The sequence below is a fragment of the Pseudophryne corroboree genome, chromosome 3 (genome assembly GCF_028390025.1).
Source record: "Pseudophryne corroboree isolate aPseCor3 chromosome 3, aPseCor3.hap2, whole genome shotgun sequence".
In the NCBI taxonomy this organism is placed as follows: domain Eukaryota; kingdom Metazoa; phylum Chordata; class Amphibia; order Anura; family Myobatrachidae; genus Pseudophryne; species Pseudophryne corroboree.
The window spans coordinates 787,044,074-787,061,257 of NC_086446.1; the positions used below are offsets into that span (position 1 = coordinate 787,044,074).

A 17,184-nucleotide genomic window follows, 5' to 3' on the forward strand; every position below is an offset into this window, starting at 1 on the left:
GCTGCCTGCACTGCAGGCACCAACTTACAAACTGAGCTCCAGTGCCTGGAGGCTGGGATATAGAGGAGGTGGTGTAGTGCATCCTGGGAACAGTCTACGCTTTAGCCTGTTGGTGCCTTGGATCAAGATCCAACTCTACACACCCGATGTTATTCCCTGTGGAATACCAGTGTTCCCCGCTGCAGAAATCAGGTTAGGTTTACCAGAAGCACACAGTACGTACATTGGCTCCTGTTCATACTTCACCTTTGTTAATACGTAGTCTTGAGATATTTTTTTGGAATCCAAGAAAAAAAATATATATACATATTTACACACATACATTATCAGATACAACGTCCCTAACCTCTGTGAATAGTCACGATGCATATAAAACACACACAAACACTGAATATCAAAGATTAACTCCTCTTTATTAAAAAGGTGAAATTACAAAAATTTGTCTACTTAAAATACTGTTTATTTGTGATCAAACATTAATTAGCAATACAACTATCAGCAATTTCCAGGGTAACATATTTCCACAGGACAGATTTTCAAATGGCTCAAGCAAATATATAAGGGAATTTGCAAGGGGGAAAAAGGTGCATATAACATACGCATTTTAAAAAATATTTATGCACATTGCATACATATAGATATATTTTTATATAGACTTATTTCTGTATACTTTTTTTATTATTTAGAAAATGTGTAGCATAGTTCACAGACTCTTGTTCCTATGGTTGTAATACAATGTAAAAATACCACACAAAAAAAAGAAAACAAACAAATCCCCCAAAAAACAAAACAAAACACAAAAACACCACATTTGAGTTTAAACAATTCAAAAGGCACCTCCTTCCCTTACAAGACAGGAGTCTGAAAAAAATTGTTTCCTAATACAAATTATTGTCCAGTATATTTATGTCCAGATTTCCCAGAAATTAAATATATATATTTTTAATGGAGAGAATTAAAGACCGTATCAAAAAACAAATTTGTTCTGAGAACAGTTTTTTTCTGTTTTTTTTTTACATGTTTTAATATTTTCCAGTATAGTCGAATTTAAACAGTAACTCATGCTGCGGCTGTACATAAAGCGCTGCCATCTTACACTGCGCAAAAAAAGCCCCAAAACAAAAAAAAACCTTTTATATTAAATTTAAAAAAAATAAAAAAAAGTCAATAAGTGGAGTGAATGTGTTGCTAGAGGTGTTGAAAGTGTCTCCAATAAAGAAGACCCAAATTAAGGAGGTGAAGGGGTGGCGGAATAAGGCAGAACATGGGAGTTATTTAATAGAGCCCGAGTTTTCAGAAGAATTGTGATTCCGGTGATCTCAGATGCAAATTTAAAGCCGCAATAATTTAAGACACAAAACCAGGCTCATTTTTCCATTTACTGCCGTTTTAAATCTGCAGCTGACATCACCACTTCTCAAAATTTGTACCCTATTAAATAACCCTTAACATATATATTATCTGTATTTAGAGCCTGTATGGGGAAAAAATCACACTTAAAAAAAACCTAAAAAAGAAAAAAAAAATACTTTGTGAAATTATAGAAATAAAAAAAAACCTTTTTTCCCCCCATGGATTTAAAGTTTTCCACTTTAACAAATGTAAATGATTAGTTTGTTAAATATTTTTTTCTTATTAATCTTTTTGGTTTATCTCAAGCAGGGGGTCAAATTCCGCTGCTCTAGGTTTGTTGAATGGCATTCAATGAAGAAAAAAAAAAAAGTGCAGTTTAGAGGTGGTAACACATTGCCAGGTACAAGACATGGCACCATATTCCATGTTGATAATAGAATAGAATAACTTTCAGTTTTGGGCAAAAAAAATAAAATAAAAAAACTCACTGGAAATCTTAGTGCATTTATCCAGGATAAACAAAATTCTAATGCATGTAATGAATACAGGACAGGATTGAAGAATGTATATGAATAGTCAAAGTTTACTGGAAACTTGGGTATCTTTGGTGTCTCTATATTCTTCAATGTACAGTAACTTTTAAATTGACCTCTTCACAGTCCATGAAACCACATTGCTCCGTTACATGCTAAAATCAACTACCTGAAAATGATCCTCACTGTACATTATAAGACAATACAGAACCATCTCTTTATCAGCCACATGCTTAAACTTTATTATTTCAAACTCATCGTCCGAATGGAAATCTAAAACTCAGAATTGTCTTTCTTTTTTCTCCCTTACCATAAAATGCTAAAAAGTATCATGTTTCCTCATTCAATTTTAAAAGCAAACAGAAGACCATGGGCCCAAACAGAGCATGTAACATGCAAAATTATAAAGAATAAAAAAAAATTAAAAAAATAATAGTGTTGAGTTTATTTTTACTATTTTCACTGTAAAACTATTTAGAGTTTTTTCTCCCCTCAAACACTTAATCATTATTTAACTGGTGCAAATGGGCCATATTATTATTTGTAGAAATTTAAAGAAGGAATTTTTTTTTTTTTAAATATATATCCATACTGTCCTTACAAATAAGGAGTTCAGGGCGTATATAAATTTCTCAAAAAGTTCCAAATGAAAAAGGAAGATTTCATATTCATAGCCAACAGTTAAAAAGAAATCAAAAATGTAAAAAACAAAACAGCACTTTGTAATATCAATAAAACACCTATCCCCCCCCCCCCCCCTCCCCTCGGTTTGTGCAATATTTTTAAGAAGCCCTTTGGCAGCAAAATGATAAAACAGACAAAAATTTGGCAAGAAAAAGAAAAAAAAAAATAGAAGTATTTTCTAATTCTACTGAACCCAGATTTTAATGCCTGAAATTAACAAACAGTCGAGTTGGTCTGTACAGGGGCAAATGATCTGCTAAGATGTGCCGCAGGTTACGTGTTGTAGAGTGATTATATGTCGCCGTGATATGGTATGCAGAGTATAACTAAGTACAGATCTTTGCCAAGTCCAATTATTGCCCATCACAACCCCCGAATTGCCCCCTGTGAGCCTGGACCACTGCCCGTATGTTTTGCCAGATACGACTGCATAGTTATACTCTGCATCTGATACAGTGCAGCATTATCAATCCTCCGAGCTATAAGAGGACACATAGCGGGGAGACCCCATTTACAGGGAAGGAACCGAGGCCTCCACTGCAGACCTCGCAATAAGGGAGGCCGCGGTGAGGGCTTGCTCAGGAAATTACAATCACACATCATCTTAAATTCCAGCTTAAGTATCCAGTTGCTTGCGGATTCCAGAAAGCTCCTTCCTGAATGGAATAGAACGGACGCACACGTAAAAGGTTATATGTAGGTATAACTTGGGGCACACACTCGCGGGTTTATTTTTGTATGCGTGTGCGGACATGTATCTTTAAAAAATACATTTGAAGCTCAGTTAAAAACACAGAAGATGCATTTTTTCTCTCTTTCTGTAGCATTAAATACACAGAAAGAAGAGAGCTGGCTCTGAAAACTCTAGATGTGGGCAGTCCAGGGAGAGAGGAGGGGACTCCTTCTGTACTTCCGGCAGACAAACATCTTCAGCGCAAAAAGATTGCTGGAGGCGAGCTCTTTCTTGGCTGCGTCACAATGGTTGGGGGGCCTGTCACCTCCGCATCACACGTCCCTCCAGAATAAAACAAGGTAACCCCCTTAAAAATAGTCTACATTCCCCCAAAACCGCCTGTTATGCCTCCAACTTTTCCTTCTTTTTATTCTTCTTCAGGAAGGATGGGGTGCGGAATTTCTTCTTCTTCTTGTTGGGGGACTTAGAAGGAGAACCCTCTGGGGTCAACTCCCCTTCGATGATCTTCTCTGTGCTCCGGACAGTGATTTCCACGTTCTCCCCAACGCTCAGCTGACTCACGCGCAAGGCGAGGGCCTCATCTGCTTCCTGTCTGCCGCCGTCTTTGCCATTCAACACAATGGGGGAGTCGTTCTGGAACACCAAGTCTTCCAGGAGCTCTGAGGAGGCAGAAGTGTACGGTGAGCGGGGGAAAGCGATACCACGGACTATGAACGGCTACCATTTGTGTGGCGATCTCCTTCAGAGATGGTAATCATTAGACAGATTTAGCTCTGTATCAGCTAAAATCAGCCACAATATAAAACATGGTTACATCACCCAAGGATGGAGAAGCTTATCCAGAAGCTAGGAGCCTAAGCCACATACTAGGAGCCAGCAATTTTGTAGGTAAAAATTGGAGGTGAACACTGCTCCTCAAAAAGTGCCCCACAAAATAGTCAATACCTCTCATTACATCAATGGCCCCCAATCCAACACACATTATACTATGCACTAGGCTGTGTCCCCTCAATATTCTAGTGCCCTCATACTAGTGTGCGCTATCACAGTGAGCCAATTCCCCAACATACCAGCCTGTGCCCACACAGTATGCTAATACCACAATATACCAGCCAGTGCCCACACAGTATGCCAAAACCCCAACATACCCGCCAGTGGCCATGCAGTATGTCAGTACCCCAACATACCAGTCTGTGCCCACACAGTATACCAACACCACAATATACCAGCCTGTGCCCACGTAGTATGCCAAAACCCCAACATACCAGCCAGTGGCCATGCAGTATGCCAAAACTCCAACATACCCGCCAGTGGCCATGCAGTATGTCAGTACTCCAACATACCAGTCTGTGCCCACACAGTATAGCAACACCACAATATACCAGCCTGTGCCCACGTAGTATGCCAAAACCCCAAAATACCAGCCAGTGCCCACGCAGTATGCCAAAACTCCAACATACCCGCCAGTGGCCATGCAGTATGTCAGTACTCCAACATACCAGTCTGTGCCCACACAGTATAGCAACACCACAATATACCAGCCTGTGCCCACGTAGTATGCCAAAACCCCAAAATACCAGCCAGTGCCCACGCAGTATGCCAAAACTCCAACATACCCGCCAGTGGCCATGCAGTATGTCAGTACTCCAACATACCAGTCTGTGCCCACACAGTATAGCAACACCACAATATACCAGCCTGTGCCCACGTAGTATGCCAAAACCCCAACATACCCGCCAGTGGCCATGCAGTATGTCAGTACCCCAACATACCAGTCTGTGCCCACACAGTATACCAACACCACAATATACCAGCCTGTGCCCACGTAGTATGCCAAAACCCCAACATACCAGCCAGTGGCCATGCAGTATGTCAGTACCCCTACATACCAGCCAGTGCCCTAACAGTATGCCAAAACCCCAACATAACAGCCAGTGCCCACACAGTACACCAACACCACAATATACCAGCCAGTGCCCACGCAGTATGCCAAAATCTCAACATACCAGCCAGTGCCCACACAGTATACCAACACAATATACCAGCCAGTGCCCACGCAGTATGCCAAAACCCTAACATACCAGCCAGTGCCCATGCAGTATGTCAGTACCCCAACATACCAGTCTGTGCCCACACAGTATACCAACACCACAATATACCAGCCTGTGCCCACGTAGTATGCCAAAACCCCAACATACCTGCCAGTGGCCATGCAGAATGTCAGTACCCCAACATACCAATCTGTGCCCACGCAGTATGCCAACATCACAATATACCAGCCTGAGTCCACACAGTATGCCAATACCCCATCATACCAGCCAGTGCCCATGCAGTATGCGAAAACCCCATACCAGCCAGTGCTCACACAGTGAGCCAATACCCCAACACACCAGCCTGTGCCCACACAGTATGCCAATACTCCAACATACCAGCCAGTGCCCACACAGTGAGCCAATACCCCAACATACCAGCCTGTGCCTACACAGTATGTATGCCAGTACTCCCAACATTCCAGCTAGTGCCCACACAATATGACAATACCCCTAACATACCAGTAAGTGCCCACACACTATGCCAGTACCCCATGTTATACCTGTGCCCTCACATACGAGCTTGTACCCATGCAGTATGCCAGTCCCCCAACATACCAGCCTATGCCCAATGTGCCCTCACATCATTAAAAAAAAGCAGAAAATATGGGAAGCGCTGTTTATCCAGATAACATTTAATAAACAATAATCAATTTAATATTTGCATATGCACTTAAAACCAATCACAATTAACTAAAAGCATACAGTCACAAAAAGATCTGCATTAAAACATCATAGTCATATACTCTATTTAAAACTATAGGTGACTGGTTATTTTAAATGGCCCAAATTCATTGTTTGCCGTCTCAATCACTCAACGACAAATATAAGAGCCTATAACAGCATTAGTTGTTAGTAAATCGCTAGAATCTTAGTCCTTGGAAAGTTAGTTGTTAACAAATTCATTTGTTATACAGTAGTTACACAGTGACGCGAGTGACGGCTGCGCCGCTGGTAACCGTCCTGATACACGCAGACTTATAACCATATTGAGGTTATAACAGTTTCCTCCAATAAGCTGCCAAATAGGGACCACCAGCAGCTGGGAGGTAAGTACTATTGTGTTTATAATAATTAACCAATTACTTAAAACTACGAATGACTGATAAGGACTTGTAAAACGATTGTATGTCTTTTGGAACACCATGGCGACAGCACACAAATTCAGGACATTTAAAATAATCAGTCACCTGCAGCTTTAAATAGAGGATATGAAGAGGACATTCGGATGGCGATCTTTCGTGAATTTACATTTTTAGCTAATTGCCCTTTCATTTGGGTTTAAGTGCATATGCAAATATTATATTGATTATGGTTTAATACAGTTTATCTGGATAAACAGCGTTTCCTGTATTTCTGCAGTTTTTTATATTATTTTTTAAGGTTTCGGTAATCCTTCCGGTGCAAACTGCAGCTTCTTCAGTTGAACTGCTTAATTGCAAATTAAGATCAGCGTTCGGCTCTATGAGCTTGTGTCCCCATCACGGCTTCACGTCTGTCCATGCACCTTGTACGTGGTATCCTCTGTCATGTGACAGCTGCTGGCGTGGGCGTATGGTGGTGGTGACTAGCGGGCGACATCTGAGCCCATTTATGGGTGCAGACAAATCTAGACTATAATCTAGAATATACAAGTTTCTGTATTCAGCAGGTGAACACTTAGACGACGGCAGCCGGCAGCGGACAAATACCTGTGGAGGTGACCTGCGTCGGGGGTGGGCACTGGGTTACTGGGATAGGAGGCTCTTCTGAGATTAGTTCATGCTCGGCATCTGTGGGGTTTAGACTGGGGTTAGTGGTCATGCAGGACGGGCACTTAAGGGGGGGGGGGGGGTTTCAGATGATGGGACACATTCACATGCATGCACAGAAACATTACAGTGATAAGGAAAAGACTAAATGAATGAGTTAAGGAGATAAAGGGAGGAGGGTGTTTGCATTAGCTACGTCACGAATAACGGATGTCAGGCGGTCTGAATTTAGGGACCCACTCACCTCGTATTGCATTAACCTCACCCTTTCTGTCTCTGCCATCGGCTTCCTCCAGCAAATGGCTGAATGGGTTGGGGGGTGGGGGAGGTGCATTCTCATCCTCCTCAAACTGCATTGGCTGCGGAAGAATAAAAACGAGGGTCACACCACATTTACTGCATGCTCATAACTAGGAACAATGCTCCTGGGAGACCCTGTAACCCGGTCAGGTCCTGCTACAAGGGACTGCAGACGGAGCGCGTGGATGGAAAGATAGGATGACGAAACGATAGTTTCAGTGGGAGCATTTAGCGTTCGTACTTTCCGATTCATGCGATAACCTTACACCCATTCTGTATATTGTGTGTGTGCATCATAGAAACATAGAATGTGACGGCAGAAAAGAACCACTTGGCCCATCTAGTCGGACCATATTTTTTACCATATTTTTAGCTCAAACCTTATTTGATCCTTATCTCTTTGTAAGAAGATCCTAATGTCTATCCCATGCATGTTTACATTGCTCTACCATCTTAGCCTCTACCACCTCTGATGGGAGGCTATTCCACTTGTCCACTACCCTTTCTGTGAAGTCATTTTTCCCATATTTCCCCTGAACCTCCCCCCTCCAGTCTCAGTGCATGTCCTCGTGTCCTATTGGTTCTCGTCATTTGGAGAATGTTTCCCTCCTGGACTTTATTAAAACCCTTGATATATGTGAAGGTTTCTATCATGTCCCCTCTTTCCCGTCTCTGCTTCAGACTATATACTGTATATTGAGATTTCTTAGTCTTTCTGGGTAAGTTGTGTGATGTAGGCCATGCACCATTTTAGTTGTCCTTCTTTGTACAGTCTCTAATGTATTAATATCCTTCTGTAGATATGTCTCCAGAATTAGATGAGGCCGTACCAATGACCTATACAGTGGCATTATTACTTCTTTCTCTCTGCTGCTGATTCCTCTCCCAATGCACCAAGCATCGGACTAGCCTTCCTCATTGCTGTGTTACATTACTTACCTGCCTTTATGTCACCTGAAATAGTGACTCCTAGATCCCTTTCCTCCTCAGTGGTTCCCAGTATAGTGCCATTAATACTATATTTATCCTTTATGTCACCTGAAATAGTGACTCCTAGATCCCTTTCCTCCTCAGTAGTCTCCAGTATAGTGCCATTAATACTATATTTATCCTTTATGTCACCTGAAATAGTGACTCCTAGATCCCTTTCCTCCTCAGTAGTTCCCAGTATAGTGCCATTAATACTACATTTAGCCTTTAAGTCACCTGGAATAGAGACTCCTAGATCCCTTTCCTCCTCAGTAGTTTCCAGGATGGTGCCATTAATACTATATTTAGCCTTTGGATTTTTGAAACCAATGTCCGATGTATCTGCCCTAAATTATATTTAAATAACCAGTGCTAAAGAATTACCAAATCTACAGATTTATAATTTTCCTTCACTTTGAGACACGACAGGTATCAACCTTTGGGCAGTACGGATGGTGTAATGGTTAGCATTACTGCCTCACAGCACTGAGGTCATGGGTTCGATTCCTACCATGGCTCTAACTGTGTGGAGTTTGTATATTCTCCCCGTACTTGCGTGGGTTTCCTCCGGGTACTCCGGTTTCCTCCCACAATCCAAAAATATACTGGTAGGTTAATTGGCTCCCTACAAAATTAACCCTAGTGAATGTGTCTGTGTATATATGTGATAGGAATATAGATTGTAAGCTCCACTGGGGCAGGGACTGATGTGAATGGCCAAAATATTCTCTGTAAAGCGCTGCGGAATATGTGTGCGCTATATAAATAACTGGTAATAAATAAATAAATAATAAATAAATAAATAACCTTCCAAAGTTATCTACCTGCTCACCCCTGACCTATACACTAAACTGCCAGCTCTATCAGAGTACGCAGGGACATATGCTTCCCTCCCATCCTCGCAAACGACGGCTGTTCCAAGCTAGGATACTTACAGGGTTCGGCTTATCCACCACAATTCCAGCCAAGACCTGAGACTGAGGACCAGCTGTCTTCAGATCGTACCGATTCTGCTCCCGGATCTTTGGGAGAAAAATAAGATGGAGGAAAGTGGTCATTATTATAGTGGAAGGACTTTGTATGTGCAGTTAAAGCATTACTTTTGGGAACAGTGAAACAGTTTAACAGAACGGCTCCTGCATCTCGCTTCCAGAGCTGTAGAGACCTTCGTGGATCAAAGATCTTTCCTCTTCCTTTATGGATCATGGACATCCGACTACATTACACATCATGATGTCTTGAAGCTACAGATGAACTGAAGGCAGAAGTCGGTCGAGCATTACGGTCCAACTTTACTCAGTGCAAACCTAAAGAAACCAGACGTTACCTTGTTCCTTTTCTGCAGAACGTCTGTCGGGTTGGTGTTCAGTGGGACAAACTGGTTAGGATCTTCTATTTTGATGGGATACCCACTGGAACTCTTGTTAAACTCGTCGGTTTTCATCCACTGCAAGAGAGAGCGAGAGCTCGGCTGAGGACCGGGGTCATGAAAGGTGACTTGAGGAACTCCCCTAAGTAAGTTCTTCCTTCACAGCAAATAGCAAGCGGTTTAAACAACGCTGAATTCTACAAAAGCCGTGTTGTTAAATGCCTGCATACAGGTAAATCCCGGCAGCAGAGAATGGGTGGCAGAAACCTCACTCACTGTTATCTTCGTTCTCGGGCTCATCTCCCCATTCAGAGACTCCTCGGGCACGTGGACCCTCAGGTACGTGTTTGGCGAGTTCAGCCAGCGCGTCTTCTCCCGCTGCTGCTTCTGGGCGAGGAACTTGAGTGGAGACTGTGGCATCGACTGCTCGTCATCAAACGAGAAGGCTGTGACGGTGGCTGGGATTTCCACCTCACTCTTGTGCCGCGGCTTCTCCCGTGTCAGGGGCTGTCTGTAGGCGTAGCCTGTCCTGTAACCCTGCGGGGAAAGTAAAAGGTGACGATGGTCTGTTACTAACTGTATACCGAATGGTATCACATAATTATCAGTGTGTGTGTGTGTAGGAGGGGGGGGTGTCACTTCCCAATAGCTTGCCTGTAGGTGGCACAGTGTCTCCAACCCCCCCCCTCAAAAAAAAAAACCCCTGTTTGCCCCAGTACTTACCAGATTGTCCAGCATTCTCATGAGAGATTCAAACTCCAACTCCCCAACTTTCCACTTGTGCTGGCCCTCCATGTTCACCCCTCCACCCCCGGCTGCAGCCACGGTATGGGTGACAGCCTTGTACTTCTCCAGGTCCAACAAGAGAAGATTGTCCATTCCTCCAGACCCGGCCAGTGCATGTACCTGCAGGAATATTACCATGAGCAAGGCTCTCCAATAATCACTGACGTCTGAGGGGCACCCCAGTAACATCACAGTACAAGGCGCAATACATGTTTTATTAAATACGGGGGAGGGGGGGGGGGGGGGTTGCAGAAATAAAAACAAATGATGATTAACTTCTTAAACAGACACCGCTGGAGATAAACGAACACTGTTCAAACTTGAATAATGGTCACATGAAGCCGATTCACAATTACCAGAAAATCTAATTTAATAGGGACCTTTCATTTGGTATATACCATGTATAAGAACTACAATGAACACACTTAACGCGTCTTCTGTTACTTAATACCAAATGGTTCTTGGAATTACCTGAACTTCACAGGCCAACTGCACATTAAAGATGTAATGGAAAGCTTCTTCCAGCGATTCGCCCAGCGCCAACACCCCGTGATTCCGCAGCACCAAGACCTGCACACAGAGAAACACAGTCAGGGCAAGTGTGAACCCCACCACGGGTAAAGGGCACAAACAGGGGTTTCAATTGCAAATTTATAAAGTAAATGCAGTAAACTGTAACACATAAATTTTAACATTATTGTGAAACGCGTTTCACCACAAACAGAGATTGAGTGCTACCTTAGAGTTGGGCCCCAGGACTTTCTGTAGCTGGATTCTCTCTTGCTGCTCATCCAGAGATCCCTGGTAATTGTAGTACGCCACGTCACCAAGCAGCAGGGCCTCCTGGGAAATGGGGAGGATACCGCATTTCATAGATGAGACCTGATGAGAGGATGAAACGTATGAGGAGCTGAACAAGAAGTGTAAATGAACAGGACGCTCAGCAGTCTCAGAATATAATGCATCTGGAACTTTTTCGTCTGTTGACTCCAGCTACCTCTCCTGGAAGCGCCCCCTAGTGCCAGCGGCGTTTTATGCCAACGAAAGGGAGCGGACAGACTAAGCTCACATGAAAGCCAAGATGGTTATCGGATACACGGAGACTGCAGTAATCCCCTATCTGGCTATGAGTGCAATGTTTAAACACGGACTGCTGAGGTCTGAGAGCCATATCACTCACAGCAGCGGTGGCGGGTGTATGGATATGGATGACACAGCGCACATCGGGACGCGTGGAGTAAATGGCAGCGTGCGGGCTGAAACCTGAAGGGTCGATTTGCAGGTTGGTGGTTCCTTGATCGACTACCTCGCCCACGATGTTCAGTTTCACCTGCAAAGAGAAAAGATATTTAAAGAACAAAACAGACGGGGGGACGATAACTTCATGGGCGGGATCCAGAATAAAAGAACAGAGAGAGAATGGCGCCTTTACCAGATTGGAGGCAGAGGCTTCAGAGAAGGAGAGACCTCTGGGAATGATCAGGATGTGGTCTTGCTCCTTGCTGACTCGGACCTACGCACAACAGCAAAAGAGAGTCAGGGACCGGACAAAGAGACAACGATAAAATAAGCGATCAGACAGAATGACGCCAGCCACCACTAGGTCTTATTTTCGTCTCTACGGGGCATCTGATGTTTCCTTTGGTGCTTGGTGTCACACCGTTACAATACAATTCAATATTGAAGTTTTCCAGTTTCATAAAACAACAACTTTACTACATTTATATAACGGTAAATGTGCAATTTCCATAATAATCTGAACCCAAAAGAAGCTAGAACACAACTCTTTCCACTTGCTGAGAAAAATAAAGATATAAAAGGATCTGTGCGCCGCGTGGTTCCCGCGCTGATGCGACCAGCGTCACACACTGTGGGATCTAAGTTCGGATGTAGCTCCTATAGCGCCAATCGGTAGCCGGAAACTTGCACTGTGTCATAGCTATTCATGCCGAGTTGTATTACCCAGCAAAATGGATTCTCTCTTAGCTCCGGGCACCATTACATTATGCTAATACGCCAGCAGGTTAAAAAGAAACAGTCGCACATCATTCAGTCAGTGATGTGGCATGAAGTATCGAGTCAAATATGGCAGTGCACAAAGAGCAACATCTGAATAAAAGAACAAATACAGCCCACCCTACTTTAACATGGATTTATTAGAGTTTAGTTCCACCATAAATGTCTTTATACACGGTAACAATGGTCCCTACAAGTGGACAGGGGCTGGAAAAATCCCAGGACCCTAGCAATCAAAATATCTTAACACCATTAAAAATTAATTATGGCTAGCAACTATCCTTAAAATTTCCAGCTGGCTCTTAATTTCTACAGTGATACCTCTTTACATCACCCACCCTTACAGCTAGGTGTGACAATGTATTACATCCATTCCCTCATGTGCTTATCCTTTGTCTTACTTTAATAATCTTCAACTGTACCACATCCAGCAGTCTTCTGCCACCTGATACTTATTCCAGTGTCATCTGCTGATGTAACTATGTTTATTTACCCTGTACTTGTCCTATATTGGTGTTTTCCTGTTTATTTATGTACCCTGTAATTGGGCGCATTGGGAACCCTTGTGGCGCTATATAAATAAAGGTTAATAATAATATATATATATATATATATATATATATATATATATATATATATATATATATACACACACACACACATATGGAAAGGTAAGGCACTCCTAAAGCTCAATACACACAGTGCCGGTGCCTCCGTAAAACCGAAGTAATAGAACAGAGCAAAAACGTGGCACTCACGGCAAATTGAAGAACTCACACAGTCAACAGAACTTCTGTGACTAATATATATATATATATCTATATATATATATCTATATATATATATCTATATATATATATCTATATATATATATCTATATATATATATATATATATATATATAGTGTTGTAGTGCCCGGCACTCCCAAAATATTGACGTTAATCCGGGTGCCCTCCGCAGAAATAATCCATGGAACAGTAAAGAAAAAGCAGCGGCACTCCGTTGAAATGAATCAGCAAACGTGTATTATGGGCAAAATAACATCACAATGGTCACATAAAGAACCAACGTTTCGGGGTCCTGAGACTCACGCCTTGACAAAGGGGTCTCAGGACCCCGAAACGTTGGTGCTTTATGTGACCATTGTGATGTTATTTTGCCCATAATACACGTTTGCTGATTCATTTCAACGGAGTGCCGCTGCTTTTTCTTTACTGTTCTATATATAAATATATATATAAAATATATATATATATATATATATATATATATATCAAAAATGTTTTTTTGATTAGAATGTCAGCCACACTATAAACATCAGGCTGGGTTCTAGGCCACATGTGGTTGGGGGTGATGAGGGGCGAGAGGCTCTGTCTGACCTTCAGTTGGCAAGAATTTCATTTTCATTTTGCAACGCGTTTCACAAAAGCCGCTCTGTGAACGGGGGAGCGGCGGCACTCACCGTGAAGTAGGCGCTAGCCAGGTGCGCCCAGCCAAAGAGATCGGCCAGACGGTACATGCTAGCCAGCTTGCATCGAGTCAACTTCTCTCCTTTAGCCATCAAGGGCTCCACCGCAGGGTGGATATCGTTAATTGGCGTCACCATTCCCAGACCTGGGGAGTTAAGAGAGAAATTCAATGAACTGGCAGCGGGTGCATGGTGACGCAGTGACCGAGATGAGGTCCGCCTCCAATATGCGACATGCAGGCGGGACACGAGAACAGCTTTCTAATCCCTGCCAAAGACAAGCAGGCGTCCTACCATGTACTATGGTAATTTAGTCACTAGAGGGCAGCAGACGCAAACAGAAATGGGGAAGTGAAGAATATAGGTCTCTCCAAAAACTCAGGACCGAAAAACCTGATAGAATGTAAATATTAAAGAGCGCAGAGAGATTCCTGGTACTAATCCTGCAGATACAGAGCTGGAGGAAGGACGTTCACAGAGACAGCTATCCGGTAATTAAACCCATCCGTGTGAATGATTTAGCCAGACACCTCTGGAAAACGAGACATCTAGCGGTGTCTTCTCATTTGCTGGATATTAGACAGGAGTAACCCAGCCCTGCAGCGTTTATGGCCTGCCAAACCTTTGTACCGAAGGCTCAGTATTCCTGAGGACACGTGAGAGAGGGTGCGACTGTGGCACAGGACAGAAGGCAGAATAATACTGACAATACTGAGTACTTGTGTACAGAGCAGGAAAACACCAAAACACAAGTTACAGATGATAACAACAAACCCTGACATTTATTTCCAGTTCTCGGCTAGGACCTGCAAGTGGAGGCAGACATTCTGCCATACAATCCGATTTACTGCTTTCAGTTCACTAGGAGCTAGTCAAGTCACTGAGGCATGGCGAGCCTCATGCCTCTGTATGGGCTCCTAGCAAATCTAAAGAAAGGCACATTCTTAGGACTATTGCTTCAAGTCCTTACGCTGATATCCGCATTGGGAATATTATTAGCTTGCCTTAACTATTTAACTGGTCAATCAAGGTAAATGATTGCCTAATTGAAGCCGTTAGGCTAGGTCAGGCATGTCCAAACTGCGGCCCGCCAGCTGTTGAGAAACTACACATCCTAGCATGCCCTGACACAGCTTTAGCATTCACTGACAGCAAAACTATGTTAGGGCATGCTGGGATAATAGGATTTTGGTACTTACCAGGTAAATCCTTTTCTTTGAATCCATAGGGGGCACTGGAGTACTCTTGGGATATGGACGGGCGTAGCCGAACAAAGGCACTGAATATTCAAATTTAGGACTCTCCCCCCCCTCCATATCCCCAAGTACCTCAGTGTACTTTGCCAGTGTTTTTTACTGAGCGAACAGGATATAGAGAGGATTGACAATGGAGAATCCCTATAACATAACAGACAACCACAAAGTTGACCTGTAACCTTATTGTCAACTAAACAGTTGACACCTTAACCGATAGAACTTTATAATTTGAGCCAATCGGTGAAAATGTGTTACCATAAGCTCCTTTGAGCTTAATACCACACAAGTAAAATTTGTTTAGTAAGCTCCCTTGAGCTTAAAACAACCCAGGTAAAACTGCTCTGGGTGGGCGTCCAGTGCCCCCTATGGATTCAAAGAAAAGGATTTACCTGGTAAGTACCAAAATCCTATTTTCTTTATCATCCACTAGGGGTCACTGGAGTACTCTTGGGACGTACCAAAGCTTCCCTCGTGGGCGGGAGAGCTGTTTGATACTTGTAACAGTAGGCAGGCCAAAGCTAAATGCTGGTGGCGCCACCATTTATAACGTGTAAAGGTGCACAAACGTGGTGCACTGAAGGCTATGTAGCCGCGTCGTAGACACTCCACGACCCGCTGGGTCTGACATTCCCACAGAACCTGTGGGATGAACTATTACTGACGTAGGCGATTGTAACTTATCTTTAAAGTAAGCCTGAGTTGTAGTCATTATTATCCAACTGGATAATGCCTGCTGAGAAACTGGCTAACTCCAGTTTGCAGTATCATATAGAACAAACAACGTATTCATATCACGTACTGTAGACGTTCGGGACATATATAAACGCGTAATGCGTGTACCACATTCAGAATTTTAGAATGTGCTGTCCCCACAGGAACCACTATTGGTATATTGATGTGAAGAATACGAAAGCGGATTTCGTCCGAAGATCTGCTTTGTTATGAGAAAACTCAAATACGGTGGCTTGTAATACAAGGCACCCAAATCTGAAAACAAACCCCTTGTCGAAGCACTATTGCCGAAGCCAAGGCTAGAAGAAAAATGTTTTCCAAAGTGAGAAACTTAATCCCCATTTTTTGAAAGGGTTCCAAAATAAGAAAACTTAATTCCCTTTTGTTGAAAAAGGTTCCAAAATATGAAAACTGTCATAAATCTGAACCCAACCTCAAATCGCCTGGCGCTGTAGGTGGGATAAATAGAGTCTGAACTTTGGTGACAACTTGTAGAAAGATGTTTACAGACGCAAATAGAGGCAAACGCTTTGAAAATAAGTTTACCACACAGATACCTGCACTCTTAGTGCAGATGAACGCAGTTTTCCATCCCATTCCGTTTAACAGAATACGGTTACTTGAAGTATGATGTTGGAAACTTCCGAGGTTTACAACCTATGTAAGCACACGAAATTTTTTAATAATGAGCTGCCTTAAGCGGCTTACTATTTCGTAACATGGTTGGTATAACCGATACAGTAACGCTCTATTTTTTAAGAGGGCGGTCTGAACCCTCACCCTGTCAATCGCAGCTGCGGTACATAGATAATAGGTACATAGGTAACTATGGGTAAAAGAACGTTTCCTGATGTAACAGGTTGGACGTATTATGAGCGGGCCCAGATCGTGTGCAAGTATTCCTTGAAAATTCGAGAACCAACTTCTCTGAAACCCATGAGATCCCACCAGTATGACTGTGACGAACTGTCTTCTGATCCGTTTTGGCAACGAAGAGAGAAGCGGAAAATGGTGTAGCTAGACACACGATGCTGAATGACCTCATGAATGTGATGTACACATACTGAACCTTTGTAATTGTGGCGAGATGCCATCATGTATACTTGAGGGTAACCTCCTTGTGTGGACTCACATATGAAACACCTCTGGATTTAATGTCCAGATTTCAAGATCCAAACCCTGA

General features: G+C 42.9%; 1 protein-coding gene across 4 annotated transcripts in view; it reads right to left on the bottom strand.

Moving 5' to 3' along the window:
- Window positions 1-394: 394 nt before the first annotated feature.
- The window catches only part of ADD3 (adducin 3), a 141,655-nt gene continuing 124,865 nt past the window's right edge, over window positions 395-17,184 (bottom strand). For 3 of the 4 annotated variants that reach the window (XM_063962641.1, XM_063962643.1, XM_063962642.1), the window contains 12 exons: window positions 14,008-14,159; window positions 11,962-12,042; window positions 11,710-11,859; window positions 11,268-11,411; window positions 11,001-11,099; window positions 10,467-10,649; window positions 10,020-10,280; window positions 9,702-9,821; window positions 9,310-9,396; window positions 7,350-7,464; window positions 7,046-7,126; window positions 395-3,923 (listed from right to left, as the gene is read on the bottom strand). In XM_063962641.1, coding sequence (XP_063818711.1) covers window positions 3,646-3,923; window positions 7,046-7,126; window positions 7,350-7,464; window positions 9,310-9,396; window positions 9,702-9,821; window positions 10,020-10,280; window positions 10,467-10,649; window positions 11,001-11,099; window positions 11,268-11,411; window positions 11,710-11,859; window positions 11,962-12,042; window positions 14,008-14,159 — 1,751 coding nt within the window. In that variant the 3' untranslated portion in view covers window positions 395-3,645. The remainder of the gene's footprint in view (window positions 3,924-7,045; window positions 7,127-7,349; window positions 7,465-9,309; window positions 9,397-9,701; window positions 9,822-10,019; window positions 10,281-10,466; window positions 10,650-11,000; window positions 11,100-11,267; window positions 11,412-11,709; window positions 11,860-11,961; window positions 12,043-14,007; window positions 14,160-17,184) is intronic. The other variant, XM_063962645.1, reaches the window with a different exon arrangement.